The sequence below is a fragment of the Micropterus dolomieu genome, linkage group LG13, assembly GCF_021292245.1.
Source record: "Micropterus dolomieu isolate WLL.071019.BEF.003 ecotype Adirondacks linkage group LG13, ASM2129224v1, whole genome shotgun sequence".
Classification (NCBI taxonomy): Eukaryota; Metazoa; Chordata; class Actinopteri; order Centrarchiformes; family Centrarchidae; genus Micropterus; species Micropterus dolomieu.
Genome location: NC_060162.1, coordinates 21391987 through 21417362, shown reverse-complemented (window position 1 = coordinate 21417362; position 25376 = coordinate 21391987). Strand labels below are relative to the sequence as shown.

At 40.4% G+C, this 25376-nt stretch overlaps 3 protein-coding genes across 5 annotated transcripts in view; 2 read left to right on the top strand and 1 right to left on the bottom strand.

Annotated features, from left to right (window-relative positions):
• lpar1 (lysophosphatidic acid receptor 1) overlaps positions 1-16343 on the top strand; it is a 46185-nt gene extending 29842 nt beyond the window's left edge. The window contains exon 3 of the mRNA XM_046066820.1: positions 11562-16343. Within this exon, the coding sequence (XP_045922776.1) occupies positions 11562-11881 (320 nt within the window). The 3' untranslated portion in view covers positions 11882-16343. The remainder of the gene's footprint in view (positions 1-11561) is intronic.
• Positions 16344-19249: 2906 nt separating this feature from the next.
• rassf6 (Ras association domain family member 6) overlaps positions 19250-25376 on the top strand; it is a 54414-nt gene continuing 48287 nt past the window's right edge. For 2 of the 3 annotated variants that reach the window (XM_046067466.1, XM_046067469.1), the window contains exon 1: positions 19424-19450. The gene's annotated coding sequence lies outside the window, so the exon portion shown is untranslated. Of the gene's footprint in view, positions 19451-25376 lie in introns of all 3 variants that reach the window. The other variant, XM_046067468.1, reaches the window with a different exon arrangement.
• The window catches only part of musk (muscle, skeletal, receptor tyrosine kinase), a 34596-nt gene continuing 31040 nt past the window's right edge, over positions 21821-25376 (bottom strand). The window contains exon 21 of the mRNA XM_046067684.1: positions 21821-24230. Coding sequence (XP_045923640.1) covers positions 23530-24230 — 701 coding nt within the window. The 3' untranslated portion in view covers positions 21821-23529. The remainder of the gene's footprint in view (positions 24231-25376) is intronic.

Sequence of the window (25376 nt, the reverse complement as noted above, 5' to 3'; positions counted from 1 at the left end):
ACACATATCAATAAGTAACAAACAACATAGGCAAAACATAACGAGAAATGAAAAAGACTGACAAAAGACATAGTGGTGACATACTGCAAAGCATATCATAAAAACATTTAAACATGGCAGGGCTCAACAATAACGGTGGCCCGATTGCTTTGGGCCAATAAAAAGTAACGTAGGGACTATTGAACTAGCAAAAACATTAGTCTTAAAAAAACGAAAGTCGATTACTGTTAAACCTTCTTTGCAGCTAGTGCTATTTGGACAAATGTTTTGGATAAATGTAAAATACCCTGCTCTCAAAATATCTTGGCTACAATTCATTTAAAAAGGACTAAAAAGTCTACTCTTATGCGTTATCAGCCAATACTGGATGCCATTATCAAATTTTTTATGTCCCAAATATATATATTGGTATTGGCCTCAAAAGCCCGGTATTGGTCAGGCTCTAAATGTGTGTTTTCATGGGTGAACATGACTGGGTGATTGTTTCCAGTGAATTCTAGGACAGAGTAACAGATGATTCTAATTAGAAAACATCTGTTTTCATAGCTGGAATTACAATAACAGAATCTGGTGGCACCAAGCAGCTGGCAGAAGAAAAGAATGTAACCAACACATGGTACACAATGTTGTCAACAACACAGTTGCAGGATAGGACTGGACTGGTATTATTTTAAAAGTTCACCAAGGACCAAAGTGCTGCTTTGATTTCAGATGCAATTTTAGAAAATGGGATTCAGAATTTGGTGTTGAGTAGCATGGCTGTAGCTAAGAATCTGGATTGGATTTAAACCATAACAGAACATTACAGCGCCAGTGTGCATTGTTTTTACTGAAGATTGTTATATGTTTATTACCAAACAGTAAGAAAAAAAGAGAAAAGTAAGGTTTAAAAACCAGAAATCTTGCACTTGAAGTGAGTGAGTCACTGTAGATATGTGACAGCCTGTTTGTGCTAGCAGAACATAAAACCTTCATTACTGCCATATCAAAGACCTCAGTGTATTTCCAGTCAAGAGCATGTTTCTCTAGCCATTAGATCACTCTGACACCATCACCAGACTCCATCAGTGCGTACACCGCAAGCCTCTTTATCAATAACTGTAAACACTCAGCTACTGAATGTGAACTTTTGTCTAATCTTGAGTGTGTGTGTGTGTGTGTGTGTGTACTAATCTTCGGGGACACATTTCTGACTAAAGACCAGTTGACTTGGGACAGCTGGTTAGGGTTAGAGTTAGGCAAGTATTGGTTAGGGTTAGGGGTTAGGGTAAGTCTATATAATGTCCCCAAAAGTGTCATAAGTAAACATGTTTGTGTGTGTGTGTGTGTGTGTGTGTGTGTGTACTAATGTGGGAAAGATGGGAGAGGAAAAAGAAGTCCCTTTGCGGACAAACGGGAAGTCGCCGGGCCATTTCAGAATTACATATAATGGTTTCTGTCCGCTGACTTATTTCACTGGGCTCAGGGAAGGATGAAAGAAAGTGAAAGGAAGGGGGATGGGGTTGGGGACAGGAAACCAGCAAGAGAAAAAGAGACAGAGAGAGGTATACAGATAGAGAGATTAATCGGAAGAAAGGGAGTGAGGCATACAGAAGAATGAGAGCAGTAATTTAATTTAGTGTTTATTCATTTTCAAGGGCCTGAGAGAATCGCACATCAGTGGAAACTTAAGGCGGCATTAAGACATGTGAGAAATAATTGTAAGGCATGAAAATCCCAGATAGCAGAATTTGAAGCCCTATAATGAGTTAAGTATGTTGCTACATGTGGAAAATATCAGCAAAATGTGTGAGACACAGCATTGACAACAACAAGGATTAGAGACTTAAAGGGCCTTACGGGAGTTTTTGTGATTATGTGTTTTACTTGATACAGCAAAATATTGACTTACTGACTAACCCTACCCCTACCCTAATCCTGCTGACATTTTTTCTATATAATTCTAAAAGTTATTAGGAAAAATAATGCATTGGTCGTTTGTTCAAACACTTAAGACAAACTGCAACTATTTTCCTGGCAAGTGCCCTCTTGTGGTCTAAGAAAATATTTTCTATCCGAGTCAAATCATATCATATATCATAGCCATGCAAAACCTAAAAGGGACGAGGATGGTTTGGATGGTTGTGCTTGTCAAGCGATTGATCTAGACATTCGTAGTGGCAGACCACAGGTCTTATCTACAAGTCAATTATGGTGTCTTTAACCACCATACTTTTGTGACTTCAGACCATAGACTGTATATTAGAAGTGGACGTAGTCATCGTGACGACACCCGTTGGTTTGTGGACTGCCGTTTTGAAGCCTCGAGTTTGGGAGCCGCCATGTTGAGTTTTTGCAACCAGCGGCACCGGACGTGACCATATTTGGAAGAGATGGTGGCAGAAGGCCGTGTTTGGAGCTAGTTAGCTTGCTTAGCTAGGTGCATCTGTAATTCACATTAACTGTCATTTTAACAGGGTTGACCATTTTGTCGAGTGAACAAGTCTTAAACCAAAATTTACTCACCAGAGAAAGTGAACAGCCAACTCCTAATAAGCTTTTACAGCGGCATTGGTCAAATTTGCACACTGTCACTCTAGCCTGACTGACAGGTGCCATGATAACGACTTGTCAATCATAGATAATCTCGCCCTGAAGCATAGTCTGCTTTATGGTCTATTTTCCTCTAAATGGGACCATAATTTACTAAATTAACATCATGTTGTATTGAAGAAGACATGAAACTAGCGATTGAGACCATAAACGCATTAGGAAAGTGTTTACTGAGGTAATTATTCAGGTGAGAAGTAGGGTCATTTTACCATTATATCAAATGGAACTGGACTTTTTTTTTCAACGAGAAGAGTCGCCCTCTGCTGGCCGTTAGATAGAATGCAGGTTTCAGGGAATTCCGCGTTGGACTCACGTCTCAGACCGGACGTTTCCCGCTTGCTTCAGACTACACAGTATCAGCTATGGGGCGGTGGGACTGAAAATTAGCGTTGGGTGCAACAATTGCTTGTTTTTCTTGTGCGTCATGGTGGAAGCCTAAAAAACTCCTGACAAAATGAATAGCATGACTAGTACCACATCTTGATAATTTATGCCACGCAGATTTTTAAAGACAGCAAGCTATGATTGGTCGAAGTCCAACATTTAGTCTTCCCAACAAGTCCTCCAAATTAGACGACAAAATATGTTGTTCATCCATGTCCCTTACAACGTTTTTCTGAGGGATGTTGTTTTACTGTCTTTTGGCACAGTGGTTCACGGAGGTAAAAGCAACATCTCTCTCTAGAAAGTCTCTCTAGAGTCTTTGTTACTCTGGACAATCCACACCTCAGAGAAAAATGTCTACAGTTGGAACTGCTTCCTACTGAGGAAGTAGTGTCAGTCTGTCAACAGCATTGTCCATGGAAGCCACTCACACACACCGATACCCAAACCCCCAACCTCACAGGACAAGGGCAAACCCTGATTATAATGTAAAAGATAATGTACTGTACATCATTTGTATTATTACCAGAAATATAACTTTGACTTGGATAAATGACTAATTTTCATTACCTTTCTTGAGTATGTTTTAAATCTCTGCAAGTTGTTTTTCAAAGCATAGCCAAATGACTGATGGCCACATAAAAATGCAGGCAATCAAAAAAACATGTCATTTCTAGTTGAAGAACTAAGTGTGCAAAACCACCAGCATGATCACTTAAGCCATTTAACTTCATATTTATTTAAATCTGTAGCACACTACATGTGACTGGGGGCAATAGAACTAGCAGCTGCAGACAATGTGTCAGGAACACTGAAAAACAACGTCATAAATATCTTAATGATGACAAATGCATTTCCTTTGGAAGACACATGACATAAAAGCGATTAGAGTTAAGCCTCTCCTAACAAACACTGTGTTAGGTGAGTTAGTTGAGGTTGTGTGCAGCGACAGAAGAACACCTCAAAATCATTGCTCACAATCCCCCAAGGTTTTGTACGAAGCAAAGACCTTAAATGCTGAAAGTGATTGTAATTCTGATTTTTAAGTCTAAGCATGCTAGGATGGAAAGGATGTTTTTTCTGAGTGCTTTCTCAACGGCGTCCAAATGTTTTCACATTGTGTTTGAGTGTTCATCCATCTATCTGTGCCGTGTATAATTATGTAAGTGAGTGTTTGCGTGTGTTCGTGTCTGCACATGTGAGTGTTTATCTGTTTCTACCCTGAGTTTTGCGTCTGTTTGTGGTAGTGTGGAGTTCATTGCCGTTGTCTGGTCCCCATTATTTCCCTATTTTTGTTCCCATAGCCCTCTGTTTTCTCTCTTCTGGAAGCCCATTTCCGCCAGGAAAAGGGGGAAAAGGATGAAAGTTAGGAAATATAATAAAAAATACTCACTGGAAGTCAAAAAACAGACAAATGTTTGACTTTCTAAGTGAAAATTAAGACTTACAGTGCCAAAATTATTACTTTTTATATCTAAAATATGAGATAGAATGTCCAAATACTGATATAAGTTAAAAAAAAATGCATGCTAAGTCATGATATGAGATATTATGTCATATTTAATTGTTATGGAGTTAGAATTTCAACATAAAAAGTCAAGAAATTTACTCTTCATGGAGAAATGATGAGATACTAAGTCAGAATGTTGACGTACCATTTCGTAATCTTGACTTAGTATCTCATATTTATGTTTATTTATTATTTTCATCATTTCATTTATTTTGTTTCCCTGGCAGAAGTGAGCTTCCATGCACACTGGTTCCAAACTTTATAGAACCTACAAGAAATGTCCTGGAGTTTAGTTGCTCAATTCCGTGTCTCCTTAAAGATTTGTTATTCATTGGATTTTGTGCATATGCACCAAACAGCAGTTTAGAGTACTCGGCCTTCTTGGAGACCCTGTATGGGGCTCCAGTAGGGGACTCCATAGATCTGCTGGGAGACTTCAACGCGCATGTGGGCAATGATGGAGATACCTGGAAAGGCGTGATTGGGAGGAACCCTGATCTGAACCCGAGTGGGTGTTTGTTGTTAGACTTCTGTGCTAGTCATGGATTGTCAATAATGAACACCATGTTCGAACATAAGGATGCTCATAAGTGTACCAGAGTGGTACCAGAGCACCCTAGGCCGAAGGCTGATTTGAGGCCGCATGTTATGGACACTCGGGGGAAGAGAGGGGTGGAGCTGTCAACTGATCACCATCTGGTGGTGAGTTGGGTCAGGGGGTGGGGGAAGACTCTGGACAGACCCGGTAAGCCCAAACAGGTAGTGCGGGTGAACTGGGAACATCTGGAGGAGGCCCCTGTCCGTGAGATCTTCAACTCAAACCTCCGGCGGAGCTCTTCTGGCATCCTTGTGGAGGTTGGGGACATTGAACATGAGTGGGCAATGTTCAAAGCCTCTATTGCTGAAGCCGCAGCGGGAAGCTGTGGTCTCAAAGTCTTAGGTGCCTCAAGGGACAGGAACAGCAACCAGGAAGTAGGCGGTCCCAGCTCCAGAGGAACCAATCCTTGACAGGGACTCACACAGCTGGGATTTGCATGACAGCCAGAAGCACTAAGGAACACAATTACTTTAAGGCAGCCAGTAGCGGCCGTAACAGCGGTAACCCTCGAACACCATGGTGGACACCGATGGTCAGGGAAGCCGTCCGACTTAAGGAGGCCTTCCCGGGATTTGTTGTCTCGGAGGACTCTCCGGAGGCGGCTGCAAGGTAACCGATGGACCCGAAGGGCTGCAGCCTCTGCTGTGGCAGATGCAAAGCAGCGGGTGTGGGAGAAGTTCGGAGAAGACATGGAGAAGGACTTTCGGTCGGCACCAAAGTGCTTCTGGAGAACTGTCCGCCATCTCAGGAGGGGGAAGCGGCGAACCGTCCAAGCTGTGTACAGTAAGGATGGGACCCTGTTGACCTCAACTGGGGAGGTAATTGGGCGGTAGAAGGAACACTTTGAGGAACTCCTAAATCCAACTGACATGCCCTCTCTAGTAGAGGCAGAGCTGGAGGCTGATGGGGGTTTCTCGTCAATTTCCCTGGAGGAAGTCACTGAGGTAGTCAAACAACTCCACGGTGGCAAAGCCCCAGGGATTGATGAGATCTGCCCAGAAATGCTAAAAGCTTTGGGTGTGGAGGGGCTGTCTTGGATGACACATCTCTTTAATATTGCGTGGAAGTCAGGTACAGTGCCAAGGAGTGGTAGACTGGGGTGGTGGTTCCCCTGTTTAAAAAGGGGGACCAGAGAGTGTGTGCCAATTACAGGGGAGTGTGCCCATCCAGTCTACATGTGCTTTGTAAATCTGGAGAAGGCGTATGACCGGGTCCCCTGGGAGATACTGTGGGAGGTGCTGCGGGAGTATGGGGTGAGGGGGGCCCTTCTCAGGGCTATCCAATCCCTGTACATTCAAAGCGAGAGCTGTGTCCGCGTACTCGGCAGTAAGTCGGACTCTTTCCAGGTGAGGGTTGGCCTTCGCCAGGGCTGCGCTTTGTGGAGTACCAACTCCAGGTAGGGAATGAGTTCTTACCCCAAGTAAAAGAGTTCAAGTACCTCGTGGGTCTTGTTCACGAGTGAGGGAAGATTGGAGCAGAAGATTGGTTGGAGAATCGGAGCAGCGGGGGCAGTATTGCACTCGCTTTACCGTTGTATTACACTCTGTTCACCAAAAGAGAGCTGAGCCGTAAGGCAAAGCTGAGCTGGTTAATGTGGCTCGGGAAAGAGAAGTTTGGGGTCCCCTGTCGGAGCTGCTGCCCCTGCGACCCGACCCCGGATAAGTGGATGAAGATGGATGTATGGATGGATGGATTCTGGGTGTTTTGAATTGCTGAAAGGTTATCCAGTATTGTGGAGCAACTTGGCTTTCGACAAGGACAAGTCACTGCTAAAGGTGATCGTTCAAATGTCACGTGTCACATACAGTAGGAAACTGTTGCTACAAGTAGGACACAACACTGATACATGTCTCATGCTTCTGTGTAATTCCTAATTCTGGATCTGGAAAGTGTCAAAGTAGTTTTTTCAGGCATTTCCAGATTTTTCTATTCCTTTGTCAGAGCCTTATTTATTTATTTTCCTTTACACACTTTCCAGTTCTCTGGTCTCTTTTCCCTCCATGTGGCATTTTGAAGTAGTGACAAGGTTTGGCAAAAAAACAAAAAACAAAACAAATTTGTTTCTTCCAACAAATTTTTGTGAGGGCAATTTAAAGAGGCAAATTTGAGATGAAGGTGTATCGAAAGCAATTATTTACCTCTGGCTTCAGAGAGGAAATGAAAGAATCCGAGGGTCAAACCTCTCAGGTCATACCTTCACACAAAGGCTGTTTTCTTCCTCATTCTGAGGGAAAATCCAGACAAACATCCTGCAAATATACATATTTTACACTTTACAATCTTAAAGAAGCAGCAGGTTATATGAAAGAAAATAAGAAACTAGTGGAATGTAGAATCTATTTATGTATTTGTTTCTTTAGTTTTTAGCAGTAGTATATAGTTTTTACTTTATTTAAACAACACTGTAGGCTGTAGTTGATTAGTCGATTTCATGACTATTATGTTTCCATCAGCACCAACACAAAATCAGACAGTGTTGCCAAAGGCAGGAAATATGGTCATGGAATATAATCACAATGTTGACCTGAAGTATTTTTCTTGTTTTTCTTGACTGAAGTTCTGAGTGCTTCTGTCCTGTTTTTTTTGTGCTTAGTCTTGTCCTGTTCAGAGTAAGATGTTCCACTTGGAGAAAAATAGTTGAGATAGTTTCTTTGCCGGGCTGCGAAGCTGTTTGAGAAATTTATCTAACTCTGGAGAGTCGGCCTGCATAGCTGGGAAGTGAGGTCAAGCCTTTGCTGCAGCTGCCGCCTGCAGAACACTAACAGATAACAGTCCTGCCTGTCACCACTCTCTCTCTGTCTGCTTGCCTAATTTCTCATCAAAACTTTTTTTTTGTATACTGTCTGAGGAGTGTAATGTCCTACAGTTGTCTTATAGTTGTGAGAAATTGCATCTGTTGAATGAACTGACAGTAATGAGCCACTGACCCCCCTCCATTAACACACCTCATCTAATCAGAGCGTTGAGGATGCATTGTACTCACCTGCATGAAGGTCAGTGATTTATGTTTCTGTAGATGTTTCCCATTTAGGGAGGGATAGTGGAAGATGTTGACTGTGACTGGCCAGCTGTTCAGATTTTTAGAGATATCAAGAATCCCATCCCGTCACCTACAGCCTCTTTTAACTTTGACCATGAAGTTTTAGTTCCCTAAACTTTATCTAACTTTAACCATCATATTAATCTTTTTTTGAAATGACCATGTTTAACAGTTTTGGAAAGCACTGGTGACTGGAAAACACATAGTGTGATTTGCAATTAAGTTAGGTTTGACTTAAACTTATTGGCTTTGATAGAAAAGCATAATGTGACTAGCAAGTCAGTTTCCATTGCATTTTATGTTATTCTGTTTTCTTTTGAAATAGATTTTTTTCTGTTTCTCATTTCTGATTTATTCTGTGACAGTGGGCTTTTATTTTGAAAGCTTGACCTAAAAGTGACAAATTGTCATTGTGATCTCAACTGTGAATAGTTAAGTAATACAGTACTATATTGTAATATATCATTAGTGAAAAGAGCAATAAAGAGTTTAAATAGCATAGCAAGTCATGTAAAATTGTGAAAAGAAAAAAATTAAATGTATTTGTTTTTTTCCCTAACATCAGATGATAAAAAATGAAATAATTCCCACTTTCCCCAAGAAAAAAAAGGCAGGTGTAATTAAGATCATACCATGTGGTGAAAGTAAATGGGAGATAAATAGAATTTTGATTTACACTGATAAAGATAATGGAATTGTGTCATTTATTTAATTATCAATTAGAATTATTTGTATCACTGTGTCTAATCATGACTTTAAAAGACCGATTTTTAGTGGTATTTTATGCTTTTGGGCTTCCGTAACTGCTAACCTAATGCACCCACAATAACACTCAACTATTTGAAAAGACTTTGTAACAAAAGTACTTTGTACTCAAAATGTGTCAATACTGTAAAACGTTTTAGATGTGGTTATAGTGACTTGGGCGTTTTTGTTGTGTAGACTGATGGCGGTGTGGTTGTTAAGTGATGTTGATGTGGTTATAGAGTGAGTTTTGTGTGTTTCAAGAGAAACAACCAAGTCTGGCTCCCACACAGTGTGGGGAGTACTCACTGTTGTTGCCAGCAGTTTAAACGTTAATGGCTGTTTGATGTGTTATTGTGATGTGTCATTTCTTCAGTGTTGTCACATGAAAAGATATAATCAAATATTTACAAAATGTCAGGGGTGTACTCACTTTTGTGAGATACTATACATCACCTGATCAGTGGTTGTGTTGTAGGATACATTTTCAGGGCCAACATCGTATTATTATTTTTGCTTTTTCAGTAGAGATGGAAGACAAGGAGCTGTCGGCCTTATTCAAACCCAGGATGTCACATTTACATAATATTCACTTAAGATCGAAGGCTTAAGTGGCAGGGTGCTTCCCATGTACAACATAATGTGGTTTAAATTTTAAGGTGACACTGTTAACCATTTTGACCAAGTTATCAGTAAATATAAGTGAATCATTCTTCCTCAAGTTGGAGTGAATCCAAATGACATAATTTTTCCAATGTAATTCATGAGTCATTTAAACTTTAAAGAGGTGGTATTATGCTTTTTGGCTTTTTCCCTCTCCTTTATTGAGTTATATATCTTTTTTGTGCATGTAACAGGTTTGCAAAGTGAAAAGCCCAAAGTCCAGCCCAAAGGGAGTTCCCATCTCCCACAGAAAGCTCTGCTCTGAACCTCTTGAAAACAGCTTGTTTGTAGTCCAGCCCTTCACTTCCTTTACTTGTGACGTCACAATGAAAACACGTCATAAAGCTTGCCAAGCGGCTAGCGGGGTCAGGCACGCCCTCAAACCAACAGAAAGTTTTATATTTTACAGTTTTCGTATGGAATTTCATCACTAAATCCACTTCTGAGAAGTTCTGAGGTGAGAAATCAGCTTTGTAGATTTCAAATATTGACAGTTTTACGAAAAGTGATGGCAGAACAAAAATGTGCTTGAATATTTTCGGAGTTGAGGAGCTCCGCAAGTGGCTGCGGGGGAAGCCTGTGCCAATCCGCGGGAGGAGCGTGTGAGGCCGGCTAGCCGCCCGCTCACAGAGCCCTCTGCTCCCGCCGTCACACAGACCGCTGCAGCAACAACGGCAGAGGAAAACACAGCTGGAAGGTTTTCATACCGCTTATCTGTCTTTACATTCTGAGGAATGGAAACGTTTTAACTTAAAAAAGAGAAAGCTGTGTGTGGATCGCTGGTGTGTGTGTCGCATTGAACATTACATCGCGGGCAGTTGTGTGTGGCGTTGCTATGACGACAAGCTACGTACTATCTCTGGGTACTACCTGCAATGGAAAACGGAGCAGGGCCGAGTAGAGTTGATTTGCGCTATGGTAGCATTTTTCGGCAAGGCAGCATAGATCGTCAGAACACCGGCTACAGATCAGTGTTTAGTCCCAATGGTAAGATGTGGAACAATGATGTTGTGGACTTGTGAGTAACTTATACCATCTGCTAGGTTACGGTCGCAGTCTGAAGCAGCTTTGATTTGGATCACACTACCTTGTTTCTTACGACCCGCCCTTCTCTGCTTCTGATTGGCTAGTAGTCCTTACCTGGGAACTGCACATGTGCAACTCCCAACAAAGATTTTGTACAAGTAAGATGCATCACTCTGTAGCTCAAGAGCGGAGCGTACAACACATAGGGTGAAAAGTTGAGCTGCAGCAATGTGCAGTATGAGAAAAATATGGTGATTTTTGAAAATTAAACCATGGAAACCTGTTCTGGTACCACCCCTAATTAAGATTTTGAACCTGAAAATGAGCATAATACCACCTCTTTAATCCAGGAGATCCATGCCTTAGTGCTGCAATGCCAAAACCCTGAACATATAAATAAGAAACATATATACTGATTCGGTGAAATACAGTATGTTAACTACTGTTACATAAAGTGAAATTCAAGAGTCACATACATAGGCCAAAATTGGTAAAGTGAAACAAGTTACTCAACTGAACTTTTACTGCAGTCAAATCATGTCACTAACCTCTGTGACTTCATGGGGGTCTTTGTTTTGTTTTGTTTATTTAAGAATTCATTTTAAAAGGACGCTTACATGGTTTCAATATGTTCACGCACAATTAAAGCATCAAAAAAAACATCACAGGACTTCTTTGCATTGTGGTCCTAGTTAGATGTTGTAGAGGTGTGTGCACGTGTGTGTGCGTGCACACTTGCCCGTGGAGTACAGCATTAATGGAATATATAAGCAGAAAAAAAACATCAAGGATGGATGTTAAAGGTCAAGGATCAACAACTAGCATAACCTATAAATAACACAAGCAATGATTTTGCGCACTCTGAAGCCTCTTCTCCCATTAAGAGTTGGACACCACAAAACTTTTTTGTACATATATTGTAAAAGCATTCTATAGAGCTGTCTTCCTGAAAAACATCTTTTATTTTCAACTTTTTTTTTCTCTCTGCCTTGTTTTCTCCTCAGGTGCATTCATCGTCTGCTGGACCCCCGGCCTGGTCATCCTCCTTCTTGACGTCTTCTGTGCCAGCTGCAACGTCCTTGACTATGAAAAGTTCTTCCTGCTTCTTGCCGAGTTCAACTCGGCCATGAACCCCATCATTTACTCCTACCGTGACAAGGAGATGAGCGCCACCTTCAGGCAGATCCTGTGCTGTCAGCGGCAGGAAAACGTCAACGGGACCGCGGCAGAGGGATCTGACCGGTCGGCGTCATCCATCAACCACACGGTGCTGAGCGGCGGTATGCACCACCACCACCACCATAACGAACACTCTGTAGTATAAAGGAGGGCTGGAGATTGCGGAGATTAATCCAACTGCTTGAAGGAGTTGATCTCTTTTGGAGATACTGACTGAAAGAAGGTAAATGGCAGCAAGGGTAGTTCGAGAGGGACCGCGAACATGATATGAACTAAAGACAGCAACGTGATAAATTTGAGAATGAAGATAAGGTAGAGTTGATGATGAGCTGGATGAAATCACAATGAAGAAGATGATGGCGACTATGAGGAAAGATGACAAGACTTTATCGCGGTGTGGGGAAAGAAGAGGGGAGGAGTCTGATCTTTGAGGACTCTTGATAGGCTGTTGGTATTTTTGTTTAGTTGTTTATTATTTTCTATTTGTTTTGAATGTGTTATGTACAACGCTGATATGAACTATTTAAATCTGTGAAATGAAGGTAATGCCAGTATAACCCATCCTCTTTCTCCAGTCTTCTCTAACATTGTGTCTCGCAGTCGTTGGTTTCAGACTTTGACCCCTTGATTCCCATTCTTAAGAAAGGTATCATAACATCATCCATACAGTACATGTTACGTACAGATGCAACATGACACTATCTGACTCCTTGTATTAGTTGTGACATTTTAGGTCTTGGAGCACTATTCTTCCTTTATTGTAGTTTAGGAAAGACTTCAGATCGCACATATGCCGTGTTGTGCTTATAACATGTAACTCTCCAACAACCTCAAACTTAACCTAACTTAAAAATTACCTTGCGGGGACTCAAGGCTCTGAATAGTGTTTGAATCTGTTTCCTTTGTTCTCCAAAGTGAAACATTTATGGGATGATGGATAATGCTTAAAAATACATATATGTATTAATACTGACATGTTTGATTTATCAAAAAAATACAGTAATACTGTTCAAATTCATCTTTAGATTACTTTTATTACTTTATTATTTTTTATTTAATGTTTATTTGACAGGGACAAATGCATGGAACACTGCTTTATAAAGAATACAAAGTAGATTCCATGCATACAGGTTTCTAGCCATGACTAATTTGCAACCTTGTAAACCCCCTAAAAACTTAGTATTCTACTAATCCACTTCTCCCACTAAAAAGCTTTTGTCAATGCATCCCAACAGTTTCTTCCTTTCATCCAACTTTAATACATAAAGGGTCCAGGATCCTGAGTTGTTTATTCCCTCTAAGGAATTAGAGACAAGTTGTTCCAGGGATCTTACCAAAAAGGGGAGGAGGATGTTTGCGGTTTTAGCGCAGACTCTGTGACACAGTGTTATGTGGAGACAAGGTGAAGGTCATATCTGGTGAGCGTTAACAGACTTCAGATCAGGATAAGAAATGTGCTGAGCTGCCTGCCTCTCTCGGGTTTTATCAAGTGTCTCTGAGTCCATGAGGCTGACTGAGGAAAAGAGGTCGAAGTGTGTAAGTGTTTATGTTAAATTGCCCTCTGGTGGCACGAGTAGGATCTCTGAAACTAAAAATGACTGAAAACTAGATGAGAGGTGACAAGCTGGGCCATTCTGTCTGCCTGAATTTGTAGTTTACAAACTAAATTTTGCTACGAATGATACAGTATCTGATATAAACAGTTTGGACTGTAAACACTGACTCACTCTATTTACCACCAGCTGTCCGGATTTGAAGACATTGATGTGGGAACAACTATGTCACCAGATGAATTTGAACACAGGGGGCTGAGATGAAGAAAAAGCTAGAATGTCTAGCTAGCATATGGGACCATTTTTTAACTGAGCATACTACTGATAAGTCTAAGAGTCTACAGCCACACTAGGAGGGCTCTGTGGGGCATTGCTGAGCTGACACGTTAACATCAGCATGCTAACATGCTTATAATAAAAAGGCTGAACATGCTGATGTAAAGCAGATAGTATTTGCCATGTTCCCCATCTTGGTTGAGCTTATTAGCAAGCTAACATTTGCTAATTAGCACTAAACACAAAGTAAAGCTGAGGCTACCAAAAATATCTTTCCTATTAACCAGAAACTGAATGACATGGACACATGTTTTGCTGTGAGTGTGTTATTGTGGATATTAAGTATAGATCCCCATCCAAAATGTATTATGTTTTGTTTATGTCACCATACGAGAGGGTTGTGGTTATAATATTGTTTTTGATACAAATAATTGCAATGTTTTGCATACACATATAGGGTATCCCTTCCCCTCTCCCCCCGTCACCCTCCCCATGGTGGCATCCCTCTTGTGCTGTTTTCATTTAATTCAAACTGAGAATCATCATTGAGAAGCAAAGATGAACTGTATTGTATGGCCTTAACTCTCGATTCAGTTGGATATCCAATCCCCAAAAGGAACACTGTCACATCATGTGTGTATACCTTCCTAGTGAATTAAGTTGGCACATATATGTTGATGTTTACCAAAACAGCATCATGGACTGTTTACCATATCACAATGTTAAGCAATTTTGGCACCCAATTCTTACTTAAAGGTGTACAGAAAACATTGGCGGATAACAGTTTACTCTTATTATAAAACTCAAAGGTCTAGTAGCCTTTAGGATGTTTTTCTTAATGAATTGAATTTGTGAAAGGTGAGGCAGAGTTGAGCCAGTGCAGTGTTGAATGGTGTTATATTATTTCCACAAGTGCACTCCCTGACATCTACTATTAACTTGAGATTCTTAGCCAAGTCAGTATGGTGATGCTATGACGTGCGATGTTAAAAATTGCCAGCTGGACGTTTTGTCCTGACTTGAATCAAAACACTTTCTGGCCAAAACACATAGACAAAGCTCCTAACAGCTGACAGAAAAGTGGGAATCATGGCCAAAAACACAGTCAAATGTTTTCCAGGAAGCAAGATGTTTGTCAGGGATTTAAGCTGCAGTGCTAAAATGAAGTCAGCTGGTATTTTTGCCTGTCGAAGTTTCCCAAAATGTTGCCCTGTTTATGAGGCAAGAAAGCCTTTTAATCTCCTGGTTGTGCCTCTACATGTTGCACGTTTTTTTCCAATTTAACTTAATTAATTAGTTTTGCCTTTGAATTTGAAGTTTCACTTCTGTCTCATCATTTCGTTGTTCAGACTTTGTCTATCTATGTCTCTGGACCCAACCCTCCACCTTTCACATTCACTGTAACCATTTTTCTAACAAGGTTTTGATTCAGGTTGTATAGCAGACCAACTAAGTTTTCTGTTTTTGTATGTCTTTGTTTACCAGTGTGTCAGTCTTTGTACAACATTGTAAGTATATGTGTACAGTATGTATATAAATATATATAAAATATATCATTCAAAGTTAATCACCAAAGGGAAAGTGTTTCTGTGTTTTTAAATTTAACTGTGCTATACTCTGTCCAAGTGTACTGTAGGATTTTCCTTAAGGGTTTTATGGTTTTATTAGCCCTTTGTATGATGACTCTAATCAATGAATTTCCTTTAGACACGATTACAGTTACTAACTTGTTTGTGACCCAGAACTTGATATTTATGTGTGCAGTGCATCCCAGTCCTCATCCTTAAAGACTAACTTAACACCAGTCTGAAAAGGAGTGTTTAACCACCCTCTCTTCAAATTTCAAATCTGTTTCACCTCTGACCACACCCAGCAGTGATGTCACAGTGTCCTGGAGTACACTTGTACATCACTGCAGCAAGGTGAGAAGTTAGACCAACGGAGGTCAGCAAAAATAAGATTTCCAGGTGGTGTTAACATCCTCTTTAAGTTAGTGTGTTCCTAACACCTTCATTTTGCAAATGCCTTAAAGTAGAACAAAGATGAATGTCAGTGTTGAAGAAAGTTTTCACCAGAGAACATGATTTTTGAATAATGAAAATACACAACACAGCCTCAAAAATACAATGAGTACATACTCATAAATATAGATTACATAATATTATTTGATAAAAATATCAGGTCTTGTTCTAAATTAAAATATTTGATCAACGTTCTGGGGGTCAAAACAAGTTCAATTGTCCACACTCCAGCAGTCACGACACACGTCATTCCCCTGTCATGCATGTCAGCATACGCCAGTGTCCTTTCCCTCAGTGTTAACTTAAGGAACTTTCCCGAAAGGCAACAGTTTTATCAGATTAGCTGCCCAGATTCTCACATCTTTTCTGTTGTTCCCTGACTACTTCTTATTTTGTTTGAATGGTGCGTCCAATGTTGGCTATGGGCTTCAAATGACATCACATGACGCAGCCGGTGTGTGTTGCACTTAAGAGATGTTATTATTTTAACCTGTTCATCCAAAAGACTATGAATGGCATGATAATATGTACATTATAAGGTCAATGACTGACAAACTGTAAGTGTGAAACATTTTGTTCTTCCAAAGTGAAATATTGCCTCAAACCATGTACCAGGAGTTTGTAGAAAGTAATTGTGACACAAGCATAAATGTTATTTCCATACTATCTATACTGTACCGGCCAATATCAATGAATGTCCACCAAAAGTCATAGTGTTAATATCCCAGCAACAATAAAAACATGAGAAAAGTCTGAATTATTGTCACGGCGTGTTCTTTAATCTGAAATAAAGAAAGAAAAAGAAAGAGTTTCTAAAAGACCTGATGATAATGGTGTTTTTAAAAGGCCTTGCTTTATCTTACATGTTTAGCCTTGCTATTGTGGCTGCTATCTGTTCTACACCATTGTTTTCGTTTCTATGACATCCAAAAAAGTCAGTAACAGGCAAACAAGGAAACACACAGGTTCACAGACCCAGACTGCTAGACCAAATAATCTATAGACCTTGAGGCTGTTCACACATTTTAGACAGCCTTGACTGTTTGCATGTGTTGCCATGTGTTTAAATGTTGACGCACTTATTTTTTCACAGTGTAGTTTGCATGGCTGTGCAGCTTTAGGTGTTGCTCAATAAATTAGTTCCCTAACACTTATAAATTCTCTGTTGAGGTGGTGTGTCTGGACTTGGCTCGCTTGATGCAGCCAGAACATGTTGGTATTATATAGAATTTTTATCAGTTTTTGTCCCAAGTGGCTTGGAGGCTAAGGTCACATTGTATCTCCAAAATAGTGTTAATAGGGTTGCATAATTACATGGAAATCACCTGGCAATATTCTGGAGTGCAAAAAGGTATGGGTTTTCTCATTGTGATTGGAGTTTCTAGAATTACAATGGGCACTGAGTTACTGTTAGTAATTTGGGCATAGGAAAGTGAATATATTTTCAGTTATGATCAAGTGAGAAACTCAACATTTATTTTATACCTGCAGACCAAACAATTTAGAGTTCCAAAAAAGTATATAAACAGTGGGTGAAAGACTGTGTGTAATGTAAAAAGTGTCGCTAGTTAGTTGTAACAAACCCATAGACAAGTATCAACTGACTCTGTGGTTCCCCTCAGCTCAACAGAGCATTTTAGCATCTTTTAGCATCTTCTCAAGCTGCAGCAGGCATCTTTTTGCAGTAACAAAGCTCTGATAATCTCGTTGAACACTACTGACCTAGCAACAAATAGCTGACAGTCAAAGTTAGCGGCTAGCTGGTGAACATTGTGGAGCAAGTTGCAGCTGAGCACGACACTTAATCCCTAGACAAGAGCCATTCAGTCCTCATGATATGAGAAGAGTACCGGAGCGATACGACTCAAATGTAAAATAAAATAAAAAAAAGTAAAAAAAATTAATTAATTAAGTTTAATTAACTTTACAGCTTTACATTGCAGAATGTGAACTGTGACATAAAGCAGATGTTCCATGGAGGATTGCATTAAACAAGTGTGACATGTGTGTATGTTAAATGCTACTGTAAGAGTGGTTAGGGCCACTGTGTGTCGTGTGTGACATGAATTAAGCAGCAGTCATGCAACGGTGGCTAAATGTTTTTATAGGAAAGAATGTTCTGTGTGTGCGTGTGTGTGTGTGTGTGCACAGACTAATAGCACACTCTGCTATGTTTATTGTTCCACAGCTTTAGAGTACTAGCCTTCAGTTGACTGATATATGTCTCCCTACTTCCTGTTGCTCCCTGAATGGGCCAATCAGAGCCAGTGTGGCCACACAGGAGGTTCCTGTGTGCTGTCGCAGTGTGAGGGGTATGTCACATCTTTGTCATAAAGTCAATGTAGACACTTTCCTTGGCTCCCAGTGTAGGAAATGTGATGATTGTGAAGAATTTAACTGTTCCACACAGAATTGATGCCCTCTCCTAAACAACCAGCAGGACTTGCTGACTGACCAGTAGGTCCCCTTGGTCAAATGTCCTGCTGCATGTTTGGCAGATAAGTTAAAGCTAATGATTTGAATGGACAGAATCAGCATTCCTGCTGCTAGCTAAATGTATGATACATGGAAAAGTCAACAAGACATTAAAAGCTGAGCTGCTAACATGCCAAGACATCCAGGAATGTTCCATTTCTGTTGAAACATTTAAAAAATGAACACATTGAGCCACATGGAGCTATTTCTGAAACACTATTTTTGCTGTCTCTGCTGCAAAGATGTACTAGTCCAAAGAAGATTATCATGACCAAACAGTATAAATGGCAGTATAAATCTCTGGTCTCCAAACATCGAGAGCTTCTATTGCAAGTTGGCAGGAAGTTTGAAGAGTCCATTCAGTCAAATCATTTGTTTGAAGAAGGAAAAATCGGTTAATTCACAGTGAATGAGTCTTACTTCCTAGTGTCTGCAGCTGGCTGTGCGACATATTTTAACTAAAACGTTTCAAAGAAAGATAATGCTACTGGAGACAGGGAGAAGGAACTGACTGCATCTACAGATAAGACAGGAAACAGTGGTGATGGAGAGTGAGGAAAGAAAGAGGAAGATGGCTCAAAAGTAGCAAGGAGAGGAGGTGATGAGAAAAGACAGGGTGAAATGAGGGAAGACTGTAGCACAAGAATGGAGTGATTAGTGATCTGTTGGGGACAGGCACCCTTTTCCAGGAAAAACGCTTAAAATAACATACCCAAAATGAATGAGGAATAACTCCTCAACCATTTGGCCTAGATGCATAATTCTGGTCTCCTTTGAAAGGTCAGAAGCTAAGGAATATAAATCCTCGCCTGGTAAAAGAAAACTATATTTTAATGCAATAAACCATCAAAACCATCATAAGGAAGATTATAATGCAACTGAATATCTGCAAGTACACCTAGAATGCAATTGTAACTGCAAATTTGATGAAACAGTTATCATACAATGTTGACTTTTATTGGGAGTTATCTTTAAAACACTATTTATATCCATATAACCAAGTTCCAAATAACATAACATTGAAATATTGATAAAAACAGTGAATAATGATAAACATTCCTATGACCAAAATCACCCCGGTGCTTTACAGGCGTGTAGTGTGAGAACGGAACACCCCACAGTGATGGGGGGCATCAATTGATCCGGCTTAAGCCGACCTTTCATTTGATACCCTGGATGTCTATGTACCTCCTACGAGTTGCCTACTAAAACGCAAAAAAAAACGAGTGTGAAAAAGCAAGACTCCTTTCTGCAGAAAAAGACTGAAGAATGCAAAAAGAATGCAGGCACACAGCTCCCAGGTATTGCACAATATCCAAAATGGCGGCCGGGATTATTTTTGTCAACAAATTAGCTATTTTTGGACTGGATACGGCGAGAACTGCAAAAGTAAGTCAGCGGTTATGATTGTAAATGTATATTGGCTCATTTGTTGTTACTTTTATCCAGCTAATTAGTCTGTAATGTTGGTGATTTCAGTGATGTGAGCTATGCAGCTGAACTCAGGGATTAGATTTTTGTTGTGATATAGGCTTATTTAGATGCTTGGTGTTTGATGGGTGTTTAGTGTGGATAAAATTGGTTGGTTTGAGCTTCTAGCTGAGCCTGTCATATTAACTGATTGGCGAATTTTGATACGTCAATCATTTTTGTTTTCCATAAATTTGAAATTTTGTATCTTTATGTACAATTTCACAAAAATGCTCTTAAATCAAAATTGGCTTAAGCTATTGTAACCAAACTTGGCTACCAAAAATAAACATGGACATTCTCTAGATGGCTGATATCAAGTGTTCAAAGGGTTTTTAGATCAGTCAAACAGTGAGTCTGCAGTGATAATCAATATCTTGCTGTAATTTGTGCAGTATGCATAACATTTTTGTTGCTCAATTTTGGATCAAATGCAATCCAAATAATTGACAAGACACACAAAACCAGCAGAATGATGTGTGATTTTTTTTCTCAGAATTTTATCACCAACATTTTGACTGTTTAAGTTCAACCTGGCAAAATATCTGAGTCTGCCACATGTGATCAACCTGTGAGAAGGAGTGTGGAAATAATCTCTCACCAGTAGCTCAGTCAGTAAGTCACCTACTCAGGTCTTATGAAGGTACAGCAGGGAATGATGTCGGGGTGGGGCACCAGATTGGGAACCGGAGCCGGGCGAGCAGGCAAAAAAAACGTCCTCAGCAGCCTCCCAGTGAACACAATGTAAACAGGACCGGACACAACCTCAAAGACCAATGGGAATCCAGTACCAAGATGATTTCCAGAGCTTCTTGATGGACATAAGATCTTGATGGATAGCTACTACTAGTAGCTTACATTATCTGTCATTATATACATCTGTAGCTTCTTAGCTCGGTTAGCTGTGCTGCTAGCGGTCCTATAAACTGACTGCCAAACCTGGCAAGAAAACCACCTGGGTACTGTATTCCCAGTGGTCGAACTGGCTTCTGTCCGTCTTGGAGAATGTGTTTGGCCCTGGTCCAGCTGCCGTGTTCACTCACTGGGACCTGGAACCAGTCCACAGAGTCTGCATGACAGCTTGAAGGCACGTTCAGCGCTACTGGCTCCTGTTTATTATCTGCGACACGTTTGTTTCAGGAAACTTGTACATATAAGGAAGCAAATAGCATTGCGCTTTCCGTTTCATGGGAACTTTCTGCTCAAAGTAATCCCTATAAGTAATCCCAGATTTTTACAAAATGTGCCTGTAATCTGATTACATCTTTTTTTCTGTACTGTAGCGGAATACAGTTACTTTTTTTGGTATCCTGATTACGTAACACTGTTGCGTGTAATCCGTTACTCCCCAACCCTGCTAGTCAGGTACATATAACACTTTGTACTGCATGTTCTATGGCAAATTAATAATGCTTTCACTTCATAAACTATGACATATTGATTGCTTCTGATTATAAGTATTGTATTGGTATTGAGGTCAGGTAATGTGGCCCTCATATTTCTTGGCATTGGATCCAAATCAAATGTCTACAAGCTCCAGAAAGGAAGGAATGAAACTAGATTAAAAATGGTGCAAACAGAGTAATCCGTAGGAGGTGTGAGGAGAGGGAAGAACACAGCAGGAAGTGGGAGTGAGACAAGAGAGAAGAAGGATGACCAGTCCAAGCCAACTCCATTCTGCCTACTTCAAACAGTTTACATTGGGCATCCCCAAAACACACACACACACACACACAGACACGAACACGTCCTCCTTAAAACTCATATACACGCACAAGGAAGCAAACACAGAAACATTCACAAACATATACAAAGAACTGATGTTGTGCAAAGCACACAGAAATTCACTGTAAAAAATGATGCACATAGCTCTGAATGGCAAACCTGTTTTTCACAGTTCACCTCTCCAATCCCTCTTGTGGTGAGTAGTAACACTGCGGCAACCACATTGTAAAGTATGTCTATGGATGTGCTCCTTACTCACCATGAAGCCATATCAGACACAGCAGCCTAGGTGGGGTCACTGCTTCCCCAAGCACTTTCTATGTGGTGCAGCAAATTTAAGTACCTAGGTTGGTGATTTGGTCGTCTAGTTATCCATCTTTCAAACTCTTTGCTCCGGAGAAATTAAGATATTGCAAACTATTTATGCGAAATATGGGCATTTTCTGTCCAGATCTCAAATACAAATGGGTTTATTCTGTTTATTTGCAAGCGATACAAAGAAATATCATATTTAAAAGGAAGTAAGTAAGGCAAAACCTGCACCATTATGTTATGTAACAAATAACAAAAACATCACACCACATTTAAAAAGAAATAAAAAATGTCATTCATTTGAAAGGTATTGATTATGACAAAGAGATGTTGGTAATACTGGGCTGAAACTGTGTAATAATATGCACCTAATTCAATTTTACACAGTTGAAATGAGACCAGAGAGCGAGTTTGATCTCTTAGAAAGAGTCTTTGCGAGAACCAATTAAAAATTTAGTCTTTCAGAATGAGGATATTTTTGACACTTTGGCCATTCTTCACTCACTAAAGAGCCTATTTTAAGGCAGAGGAATTAATTTATTTAATAAGCTTCTGCAAAGCTAATTGAGCAAATGTGTGTGTCAGAGCGAGAGACTTGTGTGCGATGATGATGCAATTTAGAAGAATTCATTAATTAACTTATTAACAAATTTGACCAATGCTGCTATAATTTACTTGCTATGTCAAACCCTGTGTCTGTCACAAAGTAAAAATAACAAAAATGAAAAGACAAAGATCAACAAAATGACAAATAAAAGAAACAAAAAGAGAATGCCCAAAAATGGAATAGCAACTTGTCTATACAAAACAATCAACAGCAATGGTATAAAGTGATTGTGTGCTGCTCTGGAATTTGCTAGAGGTGACAATAACAAGAGTGGCTCATCCTCTTTCTAACCCTAATGTTTAGCAGTCTGACCATATGCAACGGCTTGACAGCTCAAAAGGAAAAAAAGAAATCCAACAATTCTACATGCAATGGATGAAGCATAATGTTTGAGTGCATCTGTATTTACAGTGGCTAAGGGCAGGGTGTGAACTACAGGGGATCCAGTGGGAGCTTGGCTCCTTTTAAGAAGCCATGAGCCCCCCTAAAAACATGATTTGTAAAATATTAACAATGTGCTATTTTTGCCATCGGTATCATCATCATCATCATCATAATCATGGATCACACATAAAATTAGGCTATTATCAATGTTTGATTCATTCGTGAGGGTGATTCAATTTAATAAAGATTCCGACATGCATGCTATTCACCATCAAAGCGTGGTGATGCAAAATCATAAACTTTATTCACTTTACACTGACTTTAATTCAAATTGCTCTGAATCGCCGTGATTTATTTAAGATGAGCATCAGACTAAAAGCTGGATAAGCTTTGTACAGCAAGTAAGACACATCTTACCACCTCATCTGAGAGGGGGTCTTTCTGCTGTTAATGATAGTGATACCTAGGCCTGCCATAGGTTGCGTGAAAACAGCCTCTTATCATTTGTGGTTCTTAATGGACCCCCTTTGCCAAGTTTCGCCCTTAGTAATTGACCCCCACCAAACCAACACAACCATGGTTAGGCGCTGGGGTCAGGGAGTCTTTTCATAGATGCATTTAACATCTTTCATAAATAAAGCAGACCTTTCTGATGGATATGGGCTGGTAAATAGCAAGGAGTGGCGGGCTAGGTCGAAAGCACTACAACATTCTTTAAAAACAATTGCAGAACTAAACAAGTAAGAAAATGCAAGTTTTGTTTATGATACAAAAACATTTGGTATGGGCACCAGAGTGGTTCTTATGAAAAGAAAAATCTACTGAAATATACTGTTTGAGTATTCTATGAATGCTCTTGCTCAGTGTTAGGGTTCATTTAAAGTGTGTTTTCAGGCACCAAAGCACTACATAAGTCTGTGTCTTTTTGCACAGAGAAAGAGAGAAATATTTTTTGCAAAAATGTCCCAGGTTAGCAGTCGACCTCGGTGTCAGCATTCATGCTCAGTGTGTTCTGATGCATTCGCTCCAGTATCCGATGTATACTACTGAAGCTGGGCCTGTCTGATGGGTGTGTGCTCCAGCAAAGCCTCATCAGATTATACAGCTCCAGAGGACAGTTCTCAGGACAAGAGAGGATGTGACCATCCCTCACATAGTAAATAACCTCCTCATGACCCATACCATAGTACGGCTGCATCCCATGGGAGAAAATCTCCCATAATACCACGCCATAGGCCCACACGTCCGATTCAGTGGTGTAGCGGTTATAGAAAATAGACTCTGGGGGCATCCAGCGAATGGGGATTGCATCATTCTCGTTGGCTTTGTAGTAATCAGCAGAGTAGATATTTCTGGAGAGGCCGAAATCTGCGATCTTCACCACCATTTCCTCCCCGACTAGGCAGTTCCGGGTTGCAAGGTCACGATGGACAAACTTGCGCTCTGAGAGGTAGGCCATTCCTGCAGCGATCTGCTTGGAAATGGACAACTGCTCAGCACAGGAGAGAAGTCCCGCCTCCAGCTCAGAAGAAAAACTGCGACCCGACAGGCTGGCATGGCTGAGGGTGCGCACGGATTGGGTTGGAGATCTGCGACGAAGGAACTCGTTGAGGTCACCATGGGCCATGTACTCGAACATCAGACACATGGGTTTACCCACTGCACACACACCTGGGGAAGAAAGCATACAGACATTTTTTTATGATCTATGACATACAGATTATGTAGGCTTGTGACAAGCCGCGAGTCTATGTGTGTTTGTCATAATAGTGAAATGTGCTCTTGGAGACACTCAGTTAAGGGCAGCAAAGATTAGCGTGATGTAGTACGAGTTAAAACCCTGGCAGCAGCGTTTTGTATCAGCTGCAGTCTTGGGATGCTACACCAGCTGATACCAGAATAAAGTGCATTGCGGTTTGGAAGAGATAAAAGCATGGGTGACCTTTGTCTGCAGAGGAAAGGAATGACCTGATCTTGGTTCAAAGTCACAGCTGAGCAAAGCAGGACTGCACCACTTTAACCACCAGAGCATCAAAGGACAGTTCTGAAGGAAAAAATAACACCTAGGTTGCGAGCCTCTTTTAGATCCTTGAAAAATGTATTCACAACTAACCATGTTTAATGTTGTACATTCCTCTCTCTCAAACCTGGGAATATTTCAGCCAAACACATACTCTATGAAAACTAACATAGTTTAAAAGTTGACCCTGTGAGGATGGTGAGGCATAGTGAATAAATCTGCCTCCTGTTTCTCCAGACTCACTTCTCTCATGCCATGTGTTCCATTGCACGGTACACACAGTTTGGCATCGTGGCTGGTGTGATCCCATCACAAGATGGTCTCTAGTGAGTTGTGCATTTTCCCACCACAGAGGTTTGAGAGCACAAATACAAATATGCAACCATGTAAACACATTGGTGACATCATTAAACCACGCTGCAGTATCATACAATGAGTTAATTCACTGTAAAACAAATAAATAAATATTCAACCTAGACATAAACACAGACCGAACCAGCTCACAAATAAACTCTCGCGCATAGTGGATGTACAGTCTCAAATTTGTAGCCATGTGATCTAAACATGGTGTGTTTCTAAATTAACCTTGTTCCTTCTTCTGAGCCTGTGTGTGTGACAACTTCATTTAGGATTCTGGAAACTCAAAATGTTGTGTATTTGGCAGCGAGGGCTTCCACAGCTGCCACAACTGAACTTGTTTGCACTCCTGATGTGGAAAGAAGTTGTTTTAATAGATTAGTTTAAACATACTCGTCTATTAATTAATTCCTGAATGAATTAATGAATACATTTCCATC